The sequence below is a fragment of the Phaethon aethereus genome, assembly GCF_964289735.1.
Source record: "Phaethon aethereus genome assembly, chromosome: 4".
NCBI lineage: Eukaryota > Metazoa > Chordata > Aves > Phaethontiformes > Phaethontidae > Phaethon > Phaethon aethereus.
This window is the reverse complement of record NC_138578.1, coordinates 65034165-65056346: the sequence shown is the minus strand read 5'-3', so window position 1 is coordinate 65056346 and position 22182 is coordinate 65034165. Positions and strand designations below refer to the sequence as shown.

At 38.1% G+C, this 22182-nt stretch overlaps 1 protein-coding gene across 1 annotated transcript in view; it reads right to left on the bottom strand.

The window, feature by feature from the left end:
- Positions 1-3342: 3342 nt before the first annotated feature.
- Positions 3343-22182, bottom strand: part of DHX15 (DEAH-box helicase 15) — a gene marked incomplete at both ends in the record, with an annotated part of 46213 nt that continues 27373 nt past the window's right edge. The window contains 8 exons of the mRNA XM_081998713.1: positions 3343-3460; positions 4653-4822; positions 11856-12046; positions 14323-14445; positions 17498-17689; positions 18900-19008; positions 19174-19323; positions 20883-20969. Of these exons, the coding sequence (XP_081854839.1) occupies positions 3343-3460; positions 4653-4822; positions 11856-12046; positions 14323-14445; positions 17498-17689; positions 18900-19008; positions 19174-19323; positions 20883-20969 (1140 nt within the window). The remainder of the gene's footprint in view (positions 3461-4652; positions 4823-11855; positions 12047-14322; positions 14446-17497; positions 17690-18899; positions 19009-19173; positions 19324-20882; positions 20970-22182) is intronic.

The window sequence follows — 22182 nt, the reverse complement described above, 5'->3', positions numbered from 1 at the left end:
GTGAATGAGGTTTTACCTTTCAACACTTATGAAAATAACCAGGGCTATTCTCAAAACGTAGCTGTTCTGCCTGCATCTGCTGTACCCCCAAGGTAACCACAGTTACAAGGAAGGTTCCCGATACAGTTTCCCTTCAGGACCTACAAAGCCTCTTTCTCTAAGAAGCCATGCTGCCCCTTTCCTTACTCCTTCAGAGAGGGACAGTTACTTCTTCTATAACTTGCTCCCTTCCCACTGCTTTATGGCTCTAAAATTACATCCAAAAAATTGAAAGTGACACTTGCAGCAAGCCTGAGGTATCCACAGCGATGTGTCTCTACGTTACTGCCCCAAACCCTTAAATACCCTCAGTTGCTGGCAATGGGTATTGTGCAGTGGAAGAGCGGTTGTGTGGTGCCCGCACAGAGATGCTCCGGCCCCAGGGCCATTCTCCACTTCCTGGAGGAAGGCCCATGTGTTTAGCACACACAGTCCGGTACAAGAAAAGGCTTTATTTCTCAACGCCAGCGTTAGAAGCGCTTTGCTTGTCAGTTCTTCACTCAGAGAACCGTGTTTTCCAGGGAATCGCTGTGCCCTACACAAACATCACGCCAAGTATCACGTCCACTGGATTCCCCAGATGTTTGAGCCTCAGCACCTTCCTGAAGCACTACCCCAGTTCCAGCAGGGTCCCAACAGCCAAGCTGCTTCCCACAGCTCACCTTCCTGCCGCCAGGAGGGGAGGGGGCTCTGGGCCTGCTCGGTCCCTAGCGGCAGCTGGGACACTCAGCAGCCTTCCAATTAAGCCGGTGACACCGGTGCACCCCAGCACAGGTGTCACTGACTTAATTGGAAGCCAGCAAGGCCATACAACTGTCAGAGGACATTAACTGGGCCTCCAGTGTTTGCATTCCTGGTAGCAAAGAGAGAGTGAAAGATCCCAGGTTGGCTGTCACAGCCCAAGCAGAGCTTGTGGGTATGACAACTAAAAAAAAAAAAACCACACATAAAAACACACCCACGCAGGCCAAAGTCTCTCCCATGTCAAGTTTCACTCACAGCCCCAGCTATCTGGCTCCCCCATTCCAAGGACCAAAGCTACTGCAGTTTACGCCAGCTGGTTCTGGGGTCCTCAAGGGATTTCGTGCTGAGAGCAGGCTGTGTACACGGCCCCGCCATACCTAACACAAGTCGTAGGAACAGTGGTTCTACAGCACTTCGGCGGAGGCTGCACATGAATGCTAGAGATGTTCTTACTGGGGAGCAGCCACCTTTCAGCACGGCCCCCTAGAAGGCCGGTAAGCAAGCTGCCACAAAGCCCCACATCCTGAACTTCAGTTTTCCTAGAGCAGGAATTTGTGTGTTTGAAATCAAAGCCTTTAAATTCAGGATCCCCATGTTTTAAAATCAAAACTCTTGTAACTGCAGTCAGAAAGCTTAACTCACCAGGTTTTCAGTAGGAAGGAGGAAGTCCAGACCCACCCCACAGTGCCTGGAACCAGGGAGATACCCCACTCCCTCACCTGCTTATCAAACTTGGGGCAGACTCACAAGTCCCACTGTGTATTACAAATTCCCTCAAATTTTCATATTCAGACATGTTTTCTTTCACAATAGTTTTTATTGCTAACCAAAAGAAGTATTCAGAACTTTTCTACTCCCCCTCATATAAATGGCATTTTAGAAAAAAAAGCTGGAATTAGAAGATAATGCTCAAGTTGCTTGATTCCAAGTAATTTTGTAGCCAACTGCTACAATTTAAACAGGATACCCCAAACATCAAGCACTTAAGATTAGTCTTATAACTGAGGTTAGCTGCCAGCTCTCCTGACATAACCTGTTCTTGGTTCAGCCTTATAGCACGACAGCACACAGCTCCCATCCTAGGGGAACCCGTTTCAGCAAGAGCTGCTCCAGCTTCTCTTTGCCAAAAGCAGCAAATCTCAGCGTATTCCAGGGAGAGAGAAAACTGACATCTGACCAAGTATGTTAAATCATAGAATGGTTTGGGTTGGAAGGGACCTTTAAGGGTCACCTAGTCCACCCCCCTTGCAATCAGCAGGAACAGCTTCAATTAGATCAGGTTGCCCAGAGCCCCATCCAACCTGACCTGGAATGTTTTCAGGGATGGGGCATCTACCACCTCTCTAGGCAACCTGTGCCAGTGTTTCACCACCCTCATGGTACAACATTTCTTCTTTGTATCTAGTCTAAAACTACCCTCTTTTAGTTTAAAACCATTACCCCTTGTTCTATCACAACAGGCCCTGCTAAAACGCCCACCCCCATCTTTCCTGTAAGCCCCCTTTCAGTACTGGAAGGCTGCAAGAAGGTCTCCCCAGAGTCATCTCTTCTCCAGGCTGAACAACTCCAACTCTCTCAGCCTGTCCTCAGAGGAGAGGTATTCCAGCCCTCTGATCAAACCTCACTATAAATTCCACATGGGATTAGCTTTCCCAAATTGAAAGTGCTGTCAAGTCATACTTTGCTAAAAATCACTACAGAATTACAATGGTGTGATGTAATTTGACCTTCGGTGCTGCTTATAGTATTATCTTAAACTGTATCTGAACATTGCCCAGCAGTCTGTGCCCAGCCACAGACACTTCACATGACACAATACTACAGTTCTGTCCAAGAAATATCCAGGAGGATGCCTGAAGAAAGCATTCTCCAAAAAATTCTGCAAGCATTTTGTTTTTTTTAGAAATTTCCAACATAATTGAAGCAAGTTTGCAAGGGATCAGTGTTCTATGTATGATATTGATGGCACTCTAACAGGGCTGCTTAAGCATCCGCACTTTTAAAATATTAACCTACTGCCATGGCAATAAAACAGCAGTTCAACAGGAGACTAAATGTCTTCTCACATTTTGATCAAAACAATAGAAATACTGACATACTGTGGCAAAAAATTAGTATAAATAGACTTTATTGAAGTCAGTACCTTTGTACTGAAGCTGAAGATTGTGTCTACATAAGCACAAGTTGTAACATTTCACAACTTCTAAAAGGAATGTCAACAATTACAACGATCATGCATACCATGGTCGATAATCACATTTTTAGAAGCATTTTCAACCATTTCTAAAGAAATGCTTATAACATTGTTATATATAGAACTACTTTCAATAAACTGCAAAACATTGATCAGCTTTTCCAGTATGAGCTACAGTGTCAACACAAAAGGGAGGCATAAATGTTTAATTTATGAAATCAGAATGGAATATTTACTGTAAAGAAAAATTAAAAAGCTTTCAAATAAAGGCCATTATTGAACCAAAGTGAAGAGCACAACTTGAACTTTGAATTCTTTCATCTCTTAAAGCTGTCCTCTGAATAACTTCAGTTCAAAGCATAAATTCAGTACTGTGAGTATTCCTTGGACTGAAGTTTGGCAATGATGCGATCCAACTGTCTCTTTGCTTCGCACTGTGGAAAATTGCTCATGTCATAATATTGAGGGGCAATTTTCACCAGCCTGTCAAAAAAGGAAAAGTTTGTTACCAATACTCAAACTTGAAGATGCATCCTACAGAAATTCTACAACTGAGGGAAACAAAGATTATCCATTATTTCTAGCTCGTTCTTCGATTCCAAGATCAATGAAAGTTTACACACATGCACACTTAAATCTCAGTCCCACAAAGTCCCACAAGATGCTCCTGTTCAGCCATGTGTCCCTTACAGACCCATGCTGCTGCTGCGGTCTTTGCCAAGAGTAGCCCATACAGTCAAACCTGCTGCTTAAATTAATGCCAAAGTCCACAAGCCACAAAAGTCCACTTAAGTGTTGGTTTGTGTAAAAGCACAGTTCAGCCTTAGCTCTTTTAAGCTTAAAAATGCAACCAAGGCCACAGGATGCTGCTTTAGGCTACACAGCGCTCATTCTGAACAAGATTTCTAAGGAAGGATTCAAGCACATATTTTTCCATTAAAGTACTATGGAAAATATACATATGCTACGTTTTCTGGCTTACGAATCTTTAAACTCCTCCTTGTACAACAGCACAATTTCAACAACAGCTGAAGAGCCTCCCATGCCCCCAAAGCTCACAATTTGGCAGTTAAATACAGCCTTAAAAACAGGCAAGACTATTCAGACCTCTGTCTGCAGAGGATCAGGCCTCTGATTTCCTCGATATGCACTCTGTTGACTAGTAAATATTATGACAAGGCAGGTTATACCAGTGTTCCCACCTCTTTCCTTCATATTTTAACAAAGCACTGAATTCTGTTCAGATCTTTCCAGAAGAATTACAGACACCTACTGTCAAGAGAGGTCCTAGATCTTGAGCACAGAGGCACCTGCCGGCATCTCTTAACTTAGGTAGAGAAGTGGGTGCTAGGACACATCCCCAAACTGAGCATCTCCAAGCAGCTCCTTCCCAATAGACTTACTAAAATTACTGTTTTTAAGTCAAGCATCTCTCTGCACATAGAGCATGGGCGCCCAAGTTTTACACCCAACTCCCACAAGCAGAAACAAGTATTTACAAAAAAAAACCTTTCATCATCTGCAAGATCTCAAGCCCATGCCCTTGCCATTCCCCAAACCATTTTAATAAGACAAGCTTCAGGAAAAGTGAAAAGAATTACATCAATTTAAAAAAGGAAAAAGAGAAAGAAGAGCTTTACAGTAGGTCATGACTGTGTTAAGGCTTTTGGCTTACCATTCTGGCTTGATGTCTGTACATGTCCGGATGTAATTCTTTGTTGTAAGGACAAATTCATTATAGAGCACCCATTCTGGTTTATGATCAAGAACAGTGGAGGGATGCAACTGCACCACCTGGTTATCTTTTACTGTTAAGTAATGCCCTGTTCGTTCCAAATGTGCCACCTAAGTAAAAAGACATTCTTTCATTACCACAGGCAATTTTTACATGAAGTGATTTCAAGCTGACTGTTAAGCGTTCTATACAAAATACACAATCCCAACTTTCAAAGCTCATCTAGATTTGGCACATTACTTGACCACTTCAACTATTCAGTTTTTTGGGGTTTTTTTTTTGTTTTGTGGTTTGTTTTTTGGGGGTTTTTTTTTTTTTTTTTTTACAGACATAATCAAGATGCCAGATGTTTTGCTAACTGCTATGGTAAGAGTACATTCTAATACACAATTCAAACAACATACAAAAATAGTTACCACCCAAAGAGAAGAATCATTATTAGAACAGCAACAATGCAAAAAGAAGCACTGGGATGGAGTATCTATATTGGACAGGTTTGTAACATCACACAAAGCCAACTGTGGTCTAGTACAGGCACCTGCTTCAAGCACTTCATTGCAGTAGCTACCGTGGGACCAGGCAGCAGTAATGTTATCAAGTTTTTATTAGTGCAGTGTTTCAGTAGTAATTTTACTGATGCGCCTATTATTCTGCAAATCCTCTCACACAGTAGGCCTGAAAAAAGTACGGTAAGAATAGGAAGTTTAGCATGTCAGAAATAAGAACAGTCTTGTTATGGCATGACCTTCAGAGCTGGAAAATGTAGGTTCAGTACCACATTTCCACTGTGACCTTGGTAAAAAAAAAAAAAATCAACCTCCCTCTGACCAAGCTTCTTGCTCTATGAAAGGGAATAATGCCTACCTCGCCAAGATGCTCTGATACCTAGCTCATTAAGATTTGGTAAACCAGACAGTTATTTTTAGAAGGATATCCTCTGTAAGGACAGTTAATCTAAGAGAACAGGTAACTAAAATTAATCTTTTGATACCGGTACTTCAATACGACCTCAGTACTTATTTCATTACCTATACACACACACAAAAAAACCCTGTAAAAAGATTAAGCAGGACAGACAAGGCTGAAAAATGTCCAAAAGACATTTTTAATCAGATCATCATTAGCTGCTTTCCTTTACTATATACTGTGTGCTTCCTTGTTCTCTTAATTCCTAGGTGTATCTCCACCTTTTTTTTGTCTAGTCAAAGGTAAATTCCATCTATCAGATTAAAACCCCAGGAATTCTAAAACAATAGTTACCTCAAAATTAAAATCAGAATATCTCCTTAGTAACAAGTTACTTACTTTGAGTGTTCTTCTCTCATATTTTATGACATTAATACCCAGACCATGTTTTAGGAGTAGAACAAAGTATTTCAATAGTCTGCAAATCTTTTCAACCAAGATTTTAGAGATTACACTCCTATTTTATTTCAAGTCTGTGAAGCCAACAGAGGCTCTTTTAAATGGAGATTAACAGTGCACTGTCTGTAACGATTTAGGCTTCATTTCATCCAACTCAATCCAACATTTGCAAAATTAAATAGCAGTATAGCTGCACACCAGACTAGACTATACACTCATCTGTCAGAGACCCAGTACAGTCACAGCACATATGCTGCTATAGGATTATGCCTTTTTTAAAAAAAGTTTTGTCTCTTTAATTCAGACCAAAACTAAAGCATGCATACAAAAATATTCATTGCTTTACCCATTTCTGTTCTTCCTATGAGAACAGAATAATTCATTTATTTAGGTTTCATTCTAGAAAAGTGTGCTATTAAATTTAAAATCAATACAATTTACCTTTAGCACCTCAGTCTCTCACATGTATTAAAATAGTAAAGTCTTATTATCTACCTTTCCCAAATACATACAATTTTCTTTTCTATGTAATTTATAATAATAGTAAAGAGTTGTATTTCTTGTTTACTTTGTACAATTTTGAACCAAGTAAAAAGCTTCTGAAATAACTAATCAAGCATACTTGAAGAAAAAGAACTGCTACAGAAAAGTACAGTTAGCTCTTCATTTCCAGGGAAGGACAGGGACTGGAATAAACCCAATTAAGAAAAAAAAAGTTTCTTAGAACATGGATTTCAAGGGTAAGTCACCCTTATTTTGACTCTGAGCTAACACTGAGCTACAGTATTTAACCTGTTGAGGTGCTTCTATTAAGTATGCTTGTAGGCACACAGATCAGTAAAGAATTTCCAGTTCAGTAATGGCAACACCACCATGAAATACACATACAGAAGCTATGGCTCCACAGCAAGCAATGATCTAACGGTCAGCTACTGCATTTTCCTGCTCCCTCCTGGCCTGAGCTGTTTCAGTACAGCTGACAGAGCCAATTCTGCTGCTTCTATGAAGGTGGAAGAGGCTTGCCAGATCATTATGCTGTAAGAATTTAGAATGGGCTCAGGCAAGCACCAAAGTTGACATAAGGGAGCAAACAAGGACATACCGGAGGCAGCATATAAACTCATGCTCCTTTGAACCCCTGGCATACAACCAATTCCGCTGCCTGTAAAATATACTGTCGTGGTGCTTGGGAGAGATGTGCTCCAGAGGTCCCTTCCAACCTCAAACATCCAGTGAGTTTTTTCAGAGTATAAAAAGCCAGAGCTTCCACAAAAACCACAGAATCATACAAAGCATGTCTATGAAATAGGCTCATTTTTCACGGAGTAGTGGTACTAAGCAAGATACTGGGGAACACACTTGAACTCTGATATCATCAAGGAATTTGCCATGTATCAGTATGAAACATTTGTGAATTAGGCTACCTGACCAAAGAATAGGGCTGTAAATGGAAGGAGAAAACTGCTAACACTGTTGACGACACAACATAAGGAGCTACACAAACATGACTAAAAGGACCATAAAGAGCCACGCCAGCCCATGCATCTCTGCAGCAGGTTACTCTGCAGAGTGAGAAAGCCTGCCTGCTGATGATTTGGAGACAATTACAATGCTGTTATCAACATGACAAACCCACATGGAAACAGTGGCCACCATAGGAAAAGGTTTTAGTTCAAGTTCTCATAACAGAGGTTTCAAGGATGCCACAATTTTATTAACGATACACCCTCCTCTGAAGTTTTAAGTGTTTGTGCTTATTTATTGTCTACCATGTCATTGAACCTAGAGGGCCCAACCAGGGGTCTTTAGTCAAACATGCCAAACATTCCAAATCCAAATGCACTTAAAAGGACAAAAGCAGGAATAGTGTCAAGAGATCCAACCTTTTTCAGATTTAAGGCTATGGATTTTGGCAGGCTAGTCTTGACAAACACTTTAGAGAAACAATCATTTCTTGTCTGTCTTTGTGAAAAAAGAATGCTAGCATGGCATGCACCAAAGGAACAATGTCAGTTGCTTGGATTTCTGCAACTTCTGCTTGCAGAGCACACAACAGTGTTTCTGAAGCTATTAAAAACTTTTAACCTGTTCTTCTGGATTCTTAAAGAGCAAAATTAATACAATTAAATGCACTGGTGACCACCTTCGCGTCACAGATTTCTTCTATTACCATTCTGTTACTGTAGAAGCCTGATTATATAAAGACTTCAAAACATATATCATTCCATACACAAAATAGCACCAAAGACTGAGTAGCAGCAAGAATGAGATCTTAATTAGCAGTCCAATCATCTGACATCTAACTTCCTGTTGAGCACAGGTTGTTTAATTTCATCCTCTGTAGCAACCCCAATATATCCTGTGTTTGACTAAGTCATCCCTTCCAAAAAAGGTTCCAAGCTTGATTTGAAGACCTCACAGGAGAGTGGTGGCTCTACCACACACTATAGTTCTTTGTTCCTCCTTTAAGTTCCAACTTGAATTTTAAACTATTAATTCTAGTTCTGCTTTCACTACTAGATTGGAAATACAATAATAAAAACCTAAGTTCTTTAGGGCAACTGGTAATACCAGTCTCAAAAAAAAAACCCTTAAGAGGAAGATGACCCATCTTTAAAATAATTTGGCATATGCTTGCCTTTTCCAATTCAATTTTAACCCTTTACATAGCTTACTTCCTGCAGTATAATTATTTTTGCTTAGTCTTTACCACACGGTTATTTCAGCTACATGTCTATTAACACTTTAAAAATGGTAAGCTTAGTTTTTCTACCTCTGTTGAGTAAAATTAGGATTGTGTTGAAGTTGTACAATTTTCCAATCCCTCTCCCTTCTTAAGGCAGGATATGGCTAGCACTAACATACTGAGAAAGCAGTATTTTTCCAATGTATTTTCTTTTCAATGAGCAGTTTATTAGTGATTTTGCAAGCATCACTCTTGCTCTTTTTTATATATATACTTTGCAGATTCTGATGTTTGATATAGAAATTGAAAAAAGCCAATAGAAGTTTTCCATTATAAAAACTAGAAGACACTGGGGGGACAGCACAAAAAATTTATAAGACGCTTAGTTTCTTGTCAATATCTATCCTTCCAGAAGTTTTTCTACACACAGAATTGTTGGCAGTTTTAAACTATTTTGCTATTCCCTTTGCTGTCTATGGCAGATTTACTGGAATTCAAGTTTGTATTTAAATATGATGGGTAAAAAGATTCGTCACCAGCAGAAATTCCACATTTATCAGTCACTGACACACACAACCAAAGGCAGGCAAATTAGTACTACTTCAAGAGTTAATACAGGCCTGTGCTGTCAGACATCAACCACAGGTCTTGATTAGCACAGAAATTTCTACAGTAACATTTTATGATTGTTTTTAGGACCCTAGGAAATTACCCAAGTAAAAAACAATGCAGTCAATGAGAACTATTTCAGAACAATGTGGCAGCTATTGTTTTTTCCACTTCACACTGCATTTTTAAACTTGAAGAGTTTGAAGAATCAACTTCTGCCCTGTGTTGCCCATAGACCTTAGCACTTTACTTGCAGAGACTATCTACTGTACATGCACACACTTTGCAAGTCCTCAAATCTGGAATTCCACGTATGTTCTGTACTAAGAGGACAACTGATGTATGCGTTTCATTACTCAGGTTTCTTGAACAAGAGCACCCAAATGCCAGAGCCTGAATATCTGCTTAGAGAGGGTACAATGTGCATATAGACTACATTTTTGAGTACTTCAGCTGCTGCTAAATAACATCACTTTTGAGTATTTATAAGTTTTTAGAAATATTTATATTCAGAAGTTTTCTACTGAAGGTTACTCAAAGCAAGATGGAATTCATGAGAGAAGGGTCATCAGAGTCAAGGTCAAACAGCTATCACACTATCATAGAGGTCAGAGAGTGAGAGAAACTCAAAATAAAATGGACTCAAACACAAAGGAGAAGAGAAACTGCTGAAATGGCTTCGACTCCAAATGCCTTCAACCAGTCTGCTACAGCTAACTCTTGATTCAGCCCAAAAATTCAATTAGGCATTTTATGTGAGGAAGGTAGTAAATAACCTATTGGCCATGGAAGCCCAAGGAGACTTCTGGAAAGGCTTCATTTTCATCTTTGTGAGCCTATTATTTTTGCTATGAATAGAGTAGTAAAGTCAGATCTCCAACTCCTGAGCAGGAGGGAGCAAAAAGCTACCAACAGTGCAGTTCCATGGCAAGAAAACATCTATTAGAGGAAGGAGTTCCACTCTGAGTAACATAAACCAGATCACCACCTTCCACAGACGTGACCTCCTACAGGTCCAAGCAAATGAAGGAAGCCATAGGGCACTCTACCAAACAAAAGTGCAATTGTGGCAGTCAGACCTGCCTCAACCAGCTGGAGCAGAACTGTTCTTTGTCTTGCAAAAAGTTTCCAGAATTAAAAGGTGTAGGTGGGAATGTGTACTAAAGCATCCCCCAAGAAAGTTGAAGGAAACATGTCCCAAAAGCAAGGACAGAAGACAGTGACTAGCCTGCTTGTCTGAAGGGCTACAGCAAGCCAGTTTTTTAATATTTAAAAGCAGCCAACAGCCTTAATCTCCCATTTACATTACAGTGAAATGCATCTGCTGACACAGATATTCCTGTATTCCAAAAACCCTGAAACATGTTTCTACTAAAGACTGGCTGGCTGAACTCTGAGGAAGGCACCTTTTCCTTGGAAGGAGGTTTAAACGTATGCGGTACGCAAGTCTGCGCCCCAGTCAGGATGTGGTAAGCGCGTGCCTGTCAATCTGTTTGCCATTCTAAGCTGCACAGCACTGACCAATGGTTCCCTTCTCAACTGGTAAGCTTTTGTGCTCAAATACCACTAGAGCACAGCTCAAGTGAAAAATGAGGAAAAGCCACGGGCACTGGTCAGCCTCTTAAGGATAACAAGCTTGTGTTCTCTGTAAGTGAGATATTAGGCTCTTGCAGAGACATTATTGAGATGTATCAGAATGCATGTTTGCTGGGAAAAACATTATCACAACAGTCCAGAGTCAATGAGGATGAAGACTCACTCCCATTAAAGGTTCTGTTCTTCTAACCACAGGGATGAATGCTGAAGAGAAAAAACACCGTAGGAAGGAACTATGCAAAAAAAAAAAAAAAAAAAGAAAAAACACAGCCTGCATTCTAGCTTGGGGGCATGCTTAACATGAAATGCAAAGCATCCAGGAGGTAGCAGTGGAGATTGGCTTCCATACCCATCCTGGTTCATGAGGCAAATTAGTTACAAACAGCACATCCTGAGATTACACACCTGCTCCAGTACTCCAGTACCTGTGATTCATGTAATAAGTGAAATATTGAGAAGTATGCAAAAGAAAATACTCTCCTTCTATAACAATTTCATATAATTAATATTTATATACAACTATACTTCCCCTATTTTTATCAGATTAGAAATAATTTTAACACTACATATTGCAGTTACTTTGCAATGTTTTATGACGTTACTCCCTCAGCTATTCAGAAGTTCGTGGTCAATTCCTGACTGGTCGTGCCAGAAACAATATTGTGATACTAGCAAGACTGCCTACAGCTTCTCTTCCAAATAAGATTGGACTAGAGAATGTACTGCTTGAGTAACAACCAAGCAAACTGACAAAGATTAAATGGTAATATAGCTAGCCACATACAATTTAAGTAACATGGATAAAATTTGGTAAGTTATAATAACCATACTAACATTAAAAGCAATGTAAACACTAAACTATGTCCCCTACAAGAGCACACACATACCTGCATGAAATACCCAGTAACTAATGCCTTTCTTATGTTGATGTAGTAGTCTCGGCTGGTAAAGTCTGTGCTTCTACGAGGCAAATTAAATCTATCCATGATTCGTGACAGCTGTTGGCGTACGTTGTCTGCAGACATCAGGGACCTATAGTTAATGAAGTTGTCGTAACACCACTGAACTGACTCATGATCTGCAACATTAAAAAACATGAATCAAAAATGAGTATTTCATCCAATTAGAACAAGTAAATAAAACAGGAACTGATTGATCAGTCAGGTGAACAAGAAAAAATATCCATAAACTTTTATAAATGACAACAGCTCTTAGTTTTATTCACTTCCATTAGTTAAGTTGCCCCAATTGTTTGCTATTCAAGAAGCATGCAGTCAGGACAAGAAAAAAAAAAAACCTTTTCCCCCTCACCAACATAGCATACACACAATCACTGATACTGGTGTGGTATTTCAGCAAAACAGGTTTTACACATTTCAAAGTCACATCCTGCAACTAGAAAAATCATCTTCCAAAATCGGCAGCATAAAATGTAATGGAACATAAGGCACACTGCACTTTAACTGTAGCATGCAATGAACTCACAAGAAAATTGTACATAATTATATTTTATTTGAGAAACCAAACCCTCCTTACATTAAGCATTCAAGTAACAGTTAGGAGCCATATAGACTAATGTAATATTAAGTGTGATGCAACTCACAGCAGTTTAAGTAAATGCAGGTGACTGGCAAAATACAGCATCAGCAATAGAACTTTGTACTCTTAAGTTACTGTTCCTACTGCTGATAGCTCTAATAAGAAAACTGTTAAGACAGCAAGCCTAAGCCATTCTGTCAGGATAAACACCCGCATGTTTAAACCAAGAAACACAGTTCTCCCTATCAATTCTGTTACTTTAAGTGATGCTATTCTAATCTTTGTCAGTTTAATAATCCAAGAAAACCAGCCTTAAAATTGAAAACGTAAAGTATCTCTTGTACAGATACTATTCTTAATTTGCATTGAAAAGAAGGAAGGTTACTAACTTGAGCAAAGTTTCTTTCTACACCTCGTCTCACAGACTAGATTTAAAATGAAGTATGAATGCTGAAGCTCTACTATACAGTAGAATCGTAATTGAAGTACCATAGCATGTTACTTTGTGCCTTTTGGTCTGTGCATTTTAGATGACCCATATGTTTCATATTGTTCTAGATACAGACAGTAGCAACATTGTGTCTTCTAATCCCAGCAATCCCGCTGAATTTCACAATAAAACTGAATAAAAAGATTATTCCCCAAATAATTCCATCCATCAGTAACCTCAGCATGGTTTCCAGAAACCTGAAGCAGTGGCTTCCAGAAATACGCACACACAAAATGTCTGCAAGACATACTGGATCCTGTTAACTAAACAGCTAATAGGAAAAAAACAAGCAACAGATGTCTCCAATTCACAGGTGTTTACAGTAGAGGTTTCTCAGCTACTGTTTTAAACAGTTTTAAATACTTTTGTTTGGACTTTTACTCTGAAGATACCCTTATTTTGGATTGCCACATAATGACAGTTAGAATGTTTCAATGCAAAATTTCTATATCAAAGCTGCAACAGAAAGGGGCACTGAGTTGTGTTTCTTTTTACTCAGGGCAAGAAACTGTTGCTTTGTTTGCTTACAGGAAAATGCAACTGGAAAGTCTATTTTAACCTCATTGGCAGTTAAAAAGTTATCTTTTTACTCACCACCAGGATAAGTCACTGTTAAAAAACTGTGCCACTTTTGTTGTCATTTTTCAAAAGAACTCATAGCTTCACCTGTTCATTCCCACCTTTTTCAAACTGCTAAAATATACTTCAGCTATGCTGAGGAGGACCATACATTTTCCCTAAAATCCATACGCAGAAATGAGGTAAGTGAAATAAATTTATTATACAGCTCTAAGTTACTTCTTGTTGATGCATCATCCTTTGCCTCTCAATCCATCCCAAGGCCTTACTACAGAATTCCAAACTATATTAAAAAGTTAGGATTAAAGAGGTTTTGGTTCTAGTAACATATTCTTGTCCAATTTCAGACTACTTTCTGCACTGCTCTCCTTGGAAAATAACTAAGAAATTATGCAGATTTTTCTATAATTAATGTCAGAAAAGAAACTTCCAATATTTCTTAATTATAGGAATGCTTACTTCCTTCTGTCCAAGGTTACCCAGCACTGACTTAGAAGCCTGACTCGTCTCCATACATGTTTATTACATGATCTCTCGGCTAGTTTTTTGTTTTGTTCCCCCACCCCCTGCCAAAGGAATGTAGCACTTAAATAGCTCTTTTTATATGCTTTAAAAAAAAAATTAAGATTACAATAGAATGTCTCAAAAAAACAAATCCAAGCCTTTCAATGTCCTTGGAACCCAGGAACGAAAGCTGGCAGCACAAAGTATTACAAATAATTCTGCTAAAACAGATGCACACTTACTTTGTTTGAAAGCATGGTAGACATTCAGCAATGTCAAATGATCTCCATCTATGTGGGCAAACCTCATCTTGGCTTCATCTGCTGCTTTCTTTGCTTCCGTGGGGCGAACAAAACACTGTGGGACTAAACAAGGTTGGTATGGGCCCAACACAAACGCCCATATCGATGAGTCACGCATTCACAGATAGAGGAACAAGGCCTAGCTAGGTCAGTTCACAGAGCATAGGGCAGGGCAGGATGGCCTCCAACTGCATCTTGGACTGTTTACTACCTTGATTTGGTACATCAACACCTAACCACATCTGTAAGACAAGAGGGTTTCAAAGCTACAGAGTACCTGATTATTTTAATAGAACTATATGTAGGCATCATAATCACTAGTCTGAAGGCCATCAGGATTGCCTATGTATACTGGAAGGCTAAACAGATCTTAGCTCAAGACCCAGTGCTGATAGCTCTACCAGGAGCTAGTACCCCACATAAAGCACCAATTGCAAATTTGCTTTCTCAGAAAGCCTCTATTGACAGAGTTAAGAAGGTAGTTCTGAAACTGTACTGCACTAGCACAGTCTAGACAAACATTGAGTTTTATCACAAGTCTGCTACTAGACAGAACACACTAGCCAAGTTAAATCTTCTTCCCCAGATGGTATTGTTATCAGCACTGGTATACAGAAACATGTGAATGAAGGTATTGAGTCTAAAGGTTGTGATGGTAGCGGTAGTGGTGGAAGGTTAAACCGTCCTTTGGCACTACTTGAGATTTAAAAAAATTTTTAAAAAATTGCAGTGTGATGAGTTTTCTCTATCATTATATTCTCTCACATGAATTTGACTTAGTCTGACTTGAATCCAAAAATCATGTTTTAACATTCCCTTTCCAAATACAACTACCAGATATTGCAAATGGTATTGCAGCCAACTTAATTCATGGTCTGTCAACATTCTTATAGGTTTGTAATATCAATACTAATTCACAACATATTGAGAGTAGTCATAAGAGATCTTCACTTTATGGAGATGTATAGGAGAAAAAAAATCAGTTTGGTTTTAAGTAGACGTAATTTTTAAGAGGTTGAAATTTCAATAGAATTAATGCTAAGTAAGATGGTTCAAATCCTTCAACTTTTTCCAGCTGCTTGGGACTACATTAGCCTTCTCATAATTGAAGCCCATCAATCTCATGAGAACACCCCTTTGCAACTCATCTGTCCCTAACAGATAAGGGCCTTTTTGTGGAATGTTCTGTGGGTTTACTTCATTTTGTTCTTGAATTCCCATAAAAGCCCCAAAATGCTACATTTCTAAAATATGTTGAGTTGAATACAGGATGGAACTTGAAGGAAAAAAAAGATAAATATACACTGCAACAGTGAATCACATGATATCAAGAAAGACCAACGCATTAAAGAAAATGGAAATGCAGGTGCAAAATAAACACCCCGTATTTTGGGTCCTGTGCTTGAAAACAGAGATAATATAAAGTGTATTTTAATTTCAAAGTCAAACTAATAAAAGCAAACTGCAAATTATTCTGTCACTGTTTTGAATACATAATAGCACTTTCTACCCCACAGCAAGACACCACAGCTCTTATAAAGTGAAATACAGTCATTTTATCTGCTCTTTTCTTCAATGCTATTCTCTGCCCTTTTCTGGTATCTAGTTTTCTGTCCAGTCCAAACTATTACTACATGGATTGCTATCCAGAGCCTGACAATCTTCATCTGGACTTAAGGCACCATAACATACAGTCATGCCACTGGTTTAAAAAAAAGTGTTTACTTTGGGAAACAGTCCTCACAATTACTAGGACTATGTTTTTTTTAAAGCAGAATTTTAGTTACAACCCATCCATTAACCAGCTTCAATCTTTTTTTTTTTTAAAACTGATTTATCATGACATTAATTGTGCCTTAAGACAAAAAAAAGTATCATGGCCTGGGAAAAGGTAAACAGAAAAAGGAATAAGACAAATCAGTTGAAGACTGCAGACAAAAATACTAGACTTACTGTTCTGTAGTAGAGATTGGGGGGGGGGATGGGGGGGAAGGGAAGAGAAAGACAGGCACCAACCTACCACCACCTCCGCAATTAAGCCTACCATTTAATTAAAAACAATTATTACAATTCTGCCCTGCCCATCTGCTCTGAGTCTGAACAATCATAACTCTGCAACAAACATTTTAGCTTGTTCTTAAAAACTTTCATATAAACATACTGTAAGACTAAACTGAAGCAACAGATTTTACACTTAGCCAAAACATTTTTTTTCCCCCTCTATTCAACCAAATTAAGCACATAACCAGTACACCTGCATTGTAAGAGCCTGGTCAAATAGCACACCCAAAAGACAAAAGAGTAGTTATGAGTAAGAACATCCCCATTTTCATAATAGACTAAATCTTGCTGCTTGTCCTATGACAACCGACTATAAAACTAAGTCAGTTCTACATAACTGAATGAATGAATGAAACACAAGGCTTGCTTGATAACACTTTTCTCATCATGCTCTCTCGACAAGCAGCCCTGCTCTGACGCAGTGCTATTCACGTAACGCAGCAAACTACAGCTGCGCACACAAATTAATTCTTATAAACATGCATCCTCCCCCAAAGTTTCTTCTCTTTAAAAGTAACGGCTGCTCTTCAGCTTTGCCACTTAACGACTGAAAAAAATGTATCACCATTTCATGTAAAAGCTTATGGTTTGATATAAATTACACTGTAATCCTTTTGGAAATGCTGGGATTTATCAAAGTGCAGAAGAACGCACAACACAAAATAATTTTACTGCTTTAAAAAGAGTGGTTGAGCTGACATTTCTGGTCCTGTCTATGAGCCTAAAAAGAAATTTCTGTTCCACTAGCCTGATTGTTTCCCCCCCCTCTATCAACTCAAATATATACACTTTTAACTAAAGTTAGGAACAAACTATTTGATTTTATGCATGTTAATTTCTTAAAATTACTATTCATAGCTTCAAGGTCTCTAAGTAAACCCATAATGATTGATTATACCCCTAATGATTGATTACACCCCTATATGAAGTTTTAAAAAACAACTCTAATCTTTGCAGAAATATTTATATTGTTTATGGTTTTGATGTCACAAACTAAAATTTTCCCCCAACTGAAGATCTGCATTTTGTTTAGTATCTCTTTCCCTGCTATTACCTGACAACATGGCAGTAATAGACAGGACCTCATTAGAACAGTTGTAGTCACAACTTGCAATAACCATTTTAGCCAGTTGTGGGTCCAATGGAAATTCAGCCATCATGGATCCCAACTCAGTCAAGTCTCCATCATCATTTAAAGCAGCCAGATAGTTCAGAAGCTCTAAGGCTCTCATCAGAGTTTCAGGAGCTGAAAGAAAAAAATATTTAGGTAGGCACATTAATGAAACTGCTCTGAATAGGCAAAAAATGAGGAAGTACAGACTTATTTTGTAAGCAAATGTGTATGACACCCACAAAGAAGAGAAAGAAATAAAAAAATAAGCCACCTTACTTTTTGTTCTCCATTCAACTGACTCCCAAACAGAAAATTCTGTCAAAACTCAGTTATATACATCCAGACATTAATGAAATGGGGGGGTGAAGGGGGTGGGTGGTGTTAATCCCTCATTTAGAAGAGCTTTTAACTGGATCAAAACCTTTGTGTATTTGAAGATTACTGCTTTTCAAAATTCAGACAGCAGTGGCACTGTGAAATATTCAGTGCCATAGCAATATCACTTCCCCCCATCCACTGATGCATCTTCTCTTGTTCCATAGAAAAATAGATCAATACAGTCCTAAAATCTCAGCCATGTCAACTTTAGATGTCTACAGGCTTTCAGAAATCTGAGCCTGTAAGAAATTTCTCTTAATCCTGCATTCCTCGTAGCAAACCTATATTACACCCACAAAGAACAGAAAGAAATCCAAAAGCCTTCCTGCTAAGCTACCATACATGCTGCATAGCACAAAGAATGCAATTGTTTGTTCTGTGCAGCTATTTAAAAGCTTACAGATTTAAAATTTCCTTTTAGGGGGAAAAACACAATTAACTTTGATGTATTTATATATGGTTGATCTACACTTTTAATTAGCAATATAACTCAATTAATTTTAAAGTATATGTGAACATTTAACACTGAGAAGGAAGGTGCACACTAACTTTATAGTTTGAGCCAAAAACATGTATCCAGCTTTGAAAACGCTAGCCAAATTTATTTATATATAGTTGTTAACTGATGCACAATTAGAATATGTGATCAAGGCGATAAGTAAAAAAACCTGAAATAATAGAATTTCTAGTACCCTTGATTTTGTCTTATCCTCTGAAGTTAAGGGGCATTCAGTAGATTCCTTGTTTCCATCAAAAGCTGCTATGGAGACCGAAACATAAAAAGCTTGCTTTGGTAAGACAGAGCACTAAATTTCAGGATAAGAGGCATTCCTTATGGATTACAACAGAAAGTGGTAAAACATAAAAGAATTTATCCCATGTTATTATAAAAAATATTCACCAAAATAAAGATTTCCGAAGTCAAAACATAACACAGTAGACAAGATAAAATATAAATAGATACCTGGAGGATCCATAAAATCGAAGTGCACCAAATCATCTATACCAAGCTTCTTGAGCTGCAATACTACAGAACCTAAGTTAGACCTCAAAATTTCAGGGTATGTGTTGTCCTAGGGGGGGAGGGAAAATAGAAAATTCAGAAAATTCACTTGTTCTTCCAAAGCACTTTAAACTACACAAGCATTCAAATTCTGATCTTGTTTGGTAGCATGGCACTTGACTACCTGTATCAATCAGATGTTCTTATATACTCAATCTAAAAAAAGCAACCTTACCTGCATTTCAGTTTTGTAAGCCTTCTCCGTATAAAGCCTGAAGCATTTGCCTGGTCGAGTACGACCAGCACGGCCAGCTCGCTGCTGAGCGGAAGCTTTACTAATCGCAGTCACCAAGAGAGACTCCACTCTGATACGAGGATTGTATACCTATTTGAAAGTAGAATCAGAGCAGGAAAGAAGGGAAAGAATGAACACCGCCCATTGATAAGAGAACTATCTAAAAAGACTGCTTTAAACTTATTTTCAAACCCAGCCTCTGACTAGGAAATCACAAGTTGTATGTATCTGAAAGGAGAAAAAAATTGGCTACAAAAGCCTTTGGCTCAGCAACAGAAAGCTTCAAATTCAACTGCCTAGAGAACAGGATTTACTTTTTACTCATTTCTTAACAACTCCTGCCAGGCTCCCTGTCCTCCTTAAATGTGTGTATTTTTAGGTCATATTTTCATGGCAGGAGGAATGTGTCAAATTTGTTTTCTAGAGTGCTAAATACACTGTTGATGCTCAAATAATTTAATGAAAAAAGTTGTCTTGATACAATTATGAGGTTACATAGCAGTTTTCTAGACATCAGAAAAATTTAACATTAAGGTGGAATGCAACTGTAAAAATAACAGATGACAAAACAAGACTATTTCAAGGGTACATGCAGACTGGCACAGTACAAAAATATATGCTGGAATTTACTGTCAAATTTCCACTGCAGTCACACATAAACAGCAGCCTTGCCAACTCATTAGGGCTCATGAAAAAGAATATATTGTAAAAAAAAAAAAGCAATAGTCAGACCGTAGTTTCAGTTGGAAGATATTCTTTGGTCCATGTTTTAACACCCTCCTGCTGTGAACAGGTATAACACACGTACAAAAGCTTTATTTTTTATTACAGAAGGTATTGTGAAAAATAAAAAAAACCCTCAGCCTGAATGGTGATTGAAACTTGCGTATGAAGATGCATTGACTGTACTAACATTCTGCTGGGTCCCTCATTTTGCAAAAGTTTAAAGGCTGACAACATCTATGAGTATTAAAGGAAAAGTCTAAGAAACCAAGTTAAAGACAGTTATAGTTAGTAAAAAAACCTAAATGAACGTTAACAGATTTGTATTTTATTCTTTCTTTAGTTATTGGGTTGACTGTAAGCAAGCTACTGCAGTTCCTCTGAACATCCCATGATGTTCCAAGAAGCACAACACAAACTCAGTGACAATCTTCAGGGTTGCAACAGTACATGATAAATGCTGACAACAAACAGATACCCTAGGTATCATTTCTCTCTTCTCATTTTAGTGCTGGAGTTTTCTACACTAACATGACTTAACAGAAGAGGTGGCTTCCAGCACTGTTTTTTTTTTTTTTTTTTTACTTTCACACGATTTCTTGGTTTTGCTTGAGCATTTTCAAGCATAGACACAGAGTACAAAACCACCACTCCTGAAGTATCTAGGAAATCCATATTCCAGGCCTAATTCTCAAATTCCTCACAATTCAATTTTTTGAAAATAAAATTCTTCTGCACTGCACTGTTTTGGACTGCTCTATCTAAAATTTGCAGACTAAGTGCAAACCTATAAATTAAAAAACAAAACCACTAAGGTCAAGATTTCAATTGGGAAAAGACCTCTCAGTGTTTAAAAGGGAAGTTACCTGAGCAAACCAGATTCCAATATCTTTCCTACTATAAAGAGAAAATGAAGTAGTATTTACCTTCTGTTTTGCAAAGCCAGGATCAATCACAAACACAACACCATCTATTGTTAATGATGTCTCAGCAATATTAGTGGATACAACCACCTGTCAAAATATAGAATAGTAAACATGATTACTTAGTCCTGAAGATGAAGAGTTCTGATTCTGTCTCTGCACCAAGAATTTTCAGCAAACTTTCCTTCCCTTCATCAGTAACTACCAGAGCTGCGCTCCAACACTCTTACAGGACAATCTGAATTCAACTAGATGAACTTCTATTGAAATCAGAGCTATTTTTGTCCACTGTTTCTGCTCCCTTATGTCTCAATTAACAATATAACCAAAGTCAGTTTTGAGAAAATGAAACAGAAGAGCAAATAAAAAAAACTTACGAAACCACTACTCAAAATTTTACTCACATCTCTGGCACAAAATGACAAGTTACACTGGATGCCTTTAACATCATATGTTAATTCCAGCTTTTTAACTTTTTTGTAAAAGCCTAAACAGGGCAAACTGGTTAAATAATATTAAATAAGTGTTATATAACTATACCAGCATAGCATGTTCTTTTACTTAACTTGTAATAAAGCAGTTATCAAAACATTCCAGACAAAATCCTGAACAATATCTATTTCACTTCAACTATATCTTTTAAAATTACCAGATAGTCAAATATCTTTACATATTTTGAAGATTACATTCTTAAATTTCTATAAACTTTCTGAAGGTTAAAAATTAAAGCAAAGGTGATGTCCAAGTTCTGACGCTTAATTTGCCATCATTTAAATTTTATGTCCAGAGATGCAATGTGTCTAAAGACATCATTAGCTCTCATGCCAATAGTGACCACATTAATCAGCAAATTTAATCAGCAACCTCAGGAAAGACCCAAAATGCGTTCAGCACTTCATCAAAACTACTTACCTATCACTTCTTAATTTCAGAGCATTCTGTCATCATTGTTTTCAGTTTAACAATTAGAATCTGAGAAACCCTTAACAATTTGCTCAGAATTACAATGAAGCCTGTGGCTGGACTAGATTGATAATCCTGCTGATTTATCTTCCTCCTGGCTGATCACTTCACCAGTCAGCTACTTATAACTCTCATCTTATCTCTTCTTAAGCAGACTTAAGGTCTAAGCTTGCCCAAATACTACTATGTATTGAAAGCAATAGTTTGGTGGAAAAAACTTGACATTAATTTGGAATTACACCATAATTCAGCACAGCCTGAAACAATGTGCTATTTAGAACTCCTCAAATAAAAAAAAATCCTGTACATCTTTCATTCATAGGTAACCTGTACAGATTAG